A 6365-nucleotide genomic window follows, 5' to 3' on the forward strand; every position below is an offset into this window, starting at 1 on the left:
GACCAGCTCTAAGCCACGGTATGAGTGGGTCTGCTTCCAGGAGTGGTGGAGTCCAGTCTGTTCTCCAGGGTCGGGAGGAAGGGAAGGATAGCAGCCTCGGAGCCTCCCACCCAGCGCTGGTGTCTCAGCCCTGCCAGGCCTTAGAAACACTCTGGCTAGGGGCCAGGGTTGACTGAGCTGCCGCTGAGCCCTCAGATTCCGCCCCCAGCGAAAGCAGGGGACTCCAGACCCACCGCAACGGGACGCTTTCAACTTGAGCAGGGTGGGACAGCTGAAGGAGGGGGTCTGCCAGCCTCTCCCCTCCCACACGGGGGCCAGCAGGGACACCCAGCTTCTGCCACTCTGTGACATCCCCACCCACGTGGCCTTGAGTAAGATATTTATCTGAAAATGAGGTTAGTAATTATGCTCCCACGATATAGCCCTGAGGATTAAATGAGAACATTTGCAAAGCATTTCCCTGGCATGTCGTAGGTTCTCAGTAAAGTTTAGTTCCTATCTCCAACTGGAGCGAAACCCCCGGGACAGAGTGGTTGGTTAGTCCGATCCCCCCAGCTCTTTCCCCCTCTCTCTGGCCAGACCCTCTTGAATTCCCCCGTGGCCTCAAACTCAGGGGCAGGGAGCAGTGAGGAAGGAGCAGCGCTAAGTCCAGAGAGCAGGGGTGGCCTTCATGGTCCTGCCCATAAAAGGCTTTTCCCGGAGGCTTCCCGGCCGGCAGCTCAGCTCCGCCCTGCCCGCTCCATCTCCAAAGCACGCAGAGAATGTCTCGGGCAGCCCCCGGCAGACTGCTCCAACTTGGTGTCTTTCCCCAAATATGGAGCCTGTGTGGAGTCACTGGGGGGGCCGGGGGTGGGGAACAGGCTGGGTTCTTCTAGCAGGGAGGGGGCCGAGGGGTGAGCCAGCGGGGGAGGCTGACATCACCCCGGCAGCAGCCCTTTAAACCCCCCACTCAGCCAGCGCCCCATCCTGTCTGTCCAAGTTCAGACACGGAGTGCTCCTTCCCTCCTGCGAGCCCGAGGAACCCCTGTAAGTGCATGTATCCCTGGGTTGGAAGGCAGACAGGCTAGGGCTTGACGGTAGCAGTAGGGGCCCTGGAGACAGGGCCTTCGGGGGTCCTGGTCTCCAGCTTCCTGGGTGGAGAAGGCCACCCTCTCTGTTAGTGTGCATTCCTGATCTCCAGGTGGGGAGGTGGTCCTATTTGATGGCGGGGATGAGCCTGCCAGATCCCATCTTGCTCAGACTGGGGAGCCCGGGGCAGGTGGAAATGTTGAGGATGACTTGGCTGATGCAGAGGGACTGATGGTAAAGACCCTGATGCCTGGGGTGCAGCAGGGGGCTCCGGTGTTCAGCCCTCGTCATGCCCATGGGGTGTGTGATGGGCTCAAGGTTAGACACAAGGCCGTGTTTGGTGTCCATCCAGGAGGCTGTGCAAGGGGGTGGGAAGTTGGGCAAGTTCTCCAGTTCTGGAGAGCAAGGGCCCGTGGGTGGGTACCCAGGGCCTGAGCAGCAAAGGAGAAGCTCCGGGGAGCCACTGAGGCAGCGGGGAGGGCCGCAGGCAGGTGGGCAAGGGCACAAGAGGGGCTTTTCTGGACACCTGGCTCCTTCCATCCTATGAAAATGGGAGGTAGCCCCGCTGCAGGCAGAGGGGTAAGGGATGGGTCCTGCGGGAGTTTTGCAGTGTTGGCCTGGGTGGGCCTGGGACCCTGGGCCCTTCCCAAAGGATCTGGCTGCTTCCCCTCAGTGGTTGCTATCCAAAGGGTAGCAGTGAATAGGGCCGCTCTTCTCTCCTGCCAGAACTGAGATAATCCTGACCTCTGGCCGTGTCAGAGAGCACCAGAGGCTTGCTCCTGTCCTCCGAGAGAGCGGGGGCCCGGCGGTCCTGCAGAGACCCCTGGTTCTGCTAGTAGTTGTGGATTCCTGCTGGTGGCAGCTACACACTGTCCCTTTATAGCTGGATTTTATTCTTTCTCTGGGTGACAGGGGAAGCTGACAAGAGCCACAGGACAGGGGCTGTCCTGCCTGTCCTGTCCCAGGAAGCTTTATCAAGAAAGGCTCCTGGGTGATTTGGCTGGCAACCCTCTCCCTCTCCACTTCCCAGCAGCACATCTAGGTGGGACTGGTTGGAGGACTGAGAGGGATTTCTTGGAACTCTCCACTTTCAGACTCTTCACCAGAAGGGAGAAGGGTGGGGTGGGTGGGGTGCCTTTCATCCCCCTCCCTGTTCTGATCAAAATCCAAATACCGTCTCTAGATCTGTGGGCTGCAACTTTGTGTCCTTGTCACAGTGGGCCTCGATACCACTGTCTGCTCTGAATCTCCTAGACTGGAAGCTGCTGGGGGTGGGGGGCACTCTGCCTTGGCCTGTTCTTCACAGGTCCAGCCCACTGTCTGGGAGGGAGGGCAGATGGGAGGCCAGGTCGGTTGGAGAGTGTGTGGGGGGGCAGGCTTGTGGAAGGTGGTGGGTGCCTGGACCACAGGGATGCATATTGCCTGCCTGGGCTGGTGGGGTGAAGGCTGAGCCGGGGCCGGGATGAAGGGTGGACCCAAGGTACCTGGTCCCAACTGACTCATGGGTTTTGACCACTAGTCTTTGCCCCCCAGTGGTTGGGAAGCAGGGAAGCAGGTGTGAGACACACACACCGCAGGCGGGAAGGGGCTGGGCCGTTTATAGGGAAACAGAGCAGAGACTGCTTTGGGATTCTCTGGGTGTCAGCTGGCAGGGGAGGGGGTGGTGGTGCTCAGAGGTGGCCCAGCTCTCTGGGGCTTTACACATCCTGAGAGAAGGGAGAGTTTAGATGAGTCCATCTAGAGTTCTTTGTCTCCACCTTTGCTGTCCCCTCAGGGGATGACTTGGAAAAAGAGTGAAGGGCAGCGTGGGAAGAAGTTTTTGTCCCTGGGTCAGGGCGGGCTCTCCCAGGTCATCACCAGGAGGTGAGTTAACAAGACAGTGGCTCGGTGAAGGCAGAACCCTCTGAGAGAGATCCCTGCCTCCCCCAGGCACAGACAGGGAGTTTGAACACCGGAAAGTTGTCAGCTGGAGGGGAAGAAGGGTAGGGCAGCTGACCGGGGAGCATGGCAAGCGAGGACTTTCACTCGGCTGTCCATGGTGGCGGGGAGTGGGGAGAAGGTCTGACTCTGGCCAGAGAGGGAGTCAGGGTAGCATGCTGACTACCCGCTTCCTCCCAACCTCCGACTTGTCTGAGGCCAGGCGATGGGTCTGGCCTCATTTGTACCTTTCTCGGAGGGAGGGCTCTCCCAGGGAGCTCTGAGCACCACCCCTGGGTGACCCCTGCAGCAGGTCGGGTTCCTTGGACCAGCCACCTTGCAGGCCCTGCTCCTGCAGACTTTCCCCCACACGAGGCTCTGCCGAGCAGGGCCAGCCCCAGGCCTCACTCAGGGCAGCAGCTGGTGGCTGGTCTACACAGGGAGGGGCTCCCCGTGTTCTGGCTGGCAGATTCTTGGCTCTGGGGGGTCCCTGGAGGGCTCTGGCTCCTCATTGCTCAGCTACGAGGGTGGCGGGAGCCCAGAGCACAAGGGGAAGTCCGTGGGTCTGTCAGTTTTCTCTCTCTCTCTCTCTCTCTTCTGGGCCACTTGAGGAAGTATGGCTTCTTGGCCAAAGGCTCTTGGGTTCTGCTGGCTTCCTAGGCCTTGCCAGGGGTGGGTAAGCTGGAGCCTCTTCGGCAGCTGCAGGCTGGAGGCCAAGCTGAGCCAGCAAAGAGCAGGTGTTCTGCGGTTCCAGCTTTGGGGCTAGAGGCTAAAGTGGAGGGAGAAGGTAACTGTAACTTCAGGCGGAACCAGCAACCCCCCTCACGCCTACCTGGACAAGGAAACCTGCTGCTCTCTTTTGGTGCCAGGGGAGGGGGTGGTGTGGCCTCCTCTGTGGCCTCCAGTGCCTCTGTGGCCAGTCTTAGCAAAGAAAGAAGGCTCTAGAACAGCGATTGTCAAACTCTGGCCCGTATGCCAAATGCAGCCCTGCTGTTTGTCAAGTTTTATTGGCTCAAAGCCATGCTCCCTTGTTTACGTATTGTCTGAGGCTGTTTTCATGCTGCAGTGGCAGAGACCATACGTGCTGCACAGCCTAAGATGCCTGCCACTGTCTGGTTGTCACGAAGTCAGTTTACTATCCTTGCTCCGGACTTTCCAAAGAGCTGGTGTCCTGTTTCTCTGGTCCCTAAGTTCAGAGAGGCTCCCTGGATGGAGGGGATGATGGGCAGTGCCATGAAAACAAAATGAGGAAACCAGGGGAGGTAAATCAATGTCTAGGACGGATGGGCACCGCCCCCTCCATCCCCCTGGATCTCCAAGGCCTGCTTAGCACAAATGAGAGCTGAGCTGTTCTCTGACCCTCTGACCTCCCTTCTCTGGCCGTGCTGCTTTAGCTCTCTCACAACATGGCCAACAAGGGTCCTTCCTATGGCATGAGCCGCGAAGTACAATCCAAAATCGAGAAGAAGTACGACGAGGAGCTGGAGGAGAGGCTGGTGGAGTGGATCATAGTGCAGTGTGGCCCAGATGTGGGGCGCCCGGACCGCGGGCGCCTGGGCTTCCAGGTCTGGCTGAAGAATGGCGTGGTGAGTGGCGCCCCGGGAAGTGGGGCTGGGGCTTCGCCATCCTGCTGGGCTTGTGGGGCAGGCACCCCAAGCTGAGTACCAAGCTGCGTTCTGTACCTGGCAGATTCTGAGCAAGCTGGTGAACAGCCTGTATCCCGACGGCTCCAAGCCAGTGAAGGTGCCCGACAACCCTCCTTCCATGGTCTTCAAGCAGATGGAGCAGGTGGCTCAGTTCCTGAAGGCGGCGGAGGACTACGGGGTCACCAAGACTGACATGTTCCAGACTGTTGACCTCTTTGAAGGTACGAAGAGAAGAGGGGTGGAGGCGGCAGGTGGGGGACAGGAAGCTGAGGCAGAGGGGACAAGGCGTGGTCCAAGCATGCCACCACACATCTGCAGAGTGGGAATGGGACGTGCCCAGAGCGTGCCAGCCACACTTGAGGGCATCGTAGGATTTGCTGCAGCCTCCTCATCCCCCCGTTGACCAGTTTTCTGGGCGGGGCGGGGGGGGTCAGGCCCTGCTGTGGAGTCCTGTGGACGTGGACCTGAAGTTCACCCCCCCCTTCCTTTCTTTATTCTCGCAGGCAAAGACTTGGCGGCAGTGCAGAGGACCCTGATGGCCCTGGGCAGCTTGGCGGTGACCAAGAATGATGGGCACTACCGTGGAGACCCCAACTGGTTCATGAAGTACGTGGCCACCATGGTTCTTTGTGCGCTAAGCATGTATCTCTGTGTGAGATGGGAGGTGGCCTGGGCTAACCTGGGGCAGCAGATAGCTGGGAAGGTACAAAGTGAAGGTCTAGGCTAAGGGGAAGATGGGTCCCTGCTGCTTGCCAGTGTCCATGGCCCGTGGGACACGCAAGGTGAAGGAAACAAGAAAAGTGAGATGGGGGACGTGGGATGAGGCTAGGATTGACAGAGGAAACAGAACTCTGGTGGAGAATGTGCAGTCCTGGTGAGTCTCTATCCTGGTTTTCCCGCTTCTAGGAAAGCCCAGGAGCATAAGAGGGAATTCACAGAGAGCCAACTGCAGGAGGGCAAGCATGTCATTGGCCTACAGATGGGTAGCAACAGAGGGGCCTCCCAGGCTGGCATGACGGGCTACGGACGACCTCGGCAGATCATCAGTTAGAGGGAGTGGGCCAGCCCCCAGCCCTGCCCTTCCCCAGCTCGCCGGCCGCAGCCATCCTGCCTAGCCTGCTCACCCACACCGTGTAGTTCCTTCAGCCCTGGCCAAGCTTTGAGGCTCCGTCACTGAGCAAAGGTGACCACACTTGGGCAGCTCTCCCCCACCCCTCAGCCCAACTTCTTACCCCAAAGCACTGCTCCCCTAACCCTCCTCCCAGCTCCCCTACCGTCTCCCACCATCTCTCGCCACCCTGGGCCGGGCAATGGAGGGGGGACATGGGCTGGGGGTGGCTGGTAGGGGCAAGTCCACCATCCTCCTTGGCCGCAGATTCCCGTTGAAGGAAACCCAGCCCAAACTCCCGTTTTTTTTTTTTTGTTGTTGTTTTTTTTTTTTTTGCTGGAATATTTTGGAGGTTGAAATTCAAAAAAGAAACAAATATATACATCAATCTTTTCTCAGGCCTGGCTGGCAGAGTTTGATTTGCCCTAGTCACTTCTGGTTCCAAGAGCTGTGAGCAGGCAAGAGGCAGGGAACATTTACATTTTCCTGGCTGTCAGCTCTGAAGGACCCCCTCAATTCAAGGATCCCAGGGGGGTCAGCTTCCTTCAGAGGCTCAGGCAGAGGAGGAGTGAATCTCAGGGACCGGGGACCAAAGGCCAAGAGGAGCGACATTCATGAGCTCTGGG

General features: G+C 58.8%; 1 protein-coding gene across 1 annotated transcript; it reads left to right on the forward strand.

Moving 5' to 3' along the window:
- Positions 1–872: 872 nt before the first annotated feature.
- On the forward strand, positions 873–6137 carry TAGLN (transgelin). The gene is made up of 5 exons (XM_047747378.1): positions 873–1026; positions 4380–4571; positions 4675–4852; positions 5135–5237; positions 5538–6137. Exons 2-5 carry the CDS (start codon positions 4392–4394, stop codon positions 5680–5682), a joined length of 606 nt encoding a protein of 201 aa, XP_047603334.1. The 5' UTR covers positions 873–1026; positions 4380–4391; the 3' UTR covers positions 5683–6137.
- The last annotated feature ends 228 nt before the right edge of the window (positions 6138–6365 follow it).

The sequence above is a fragment of the Lutra lutra genome, chromosome 10 (genome assembly GCF_902655055.1).
Source record: "Lutra lutra chromosome 10, mLutLut1.2, whole genome shotgun sequence".
In the NCBI taxonomy this organism is placed as follows: Eukaryota; Metazoa; Chordata; class Mammalia; order Carnivora; family Mustelidae; genus Lutra; species Lutra lutra.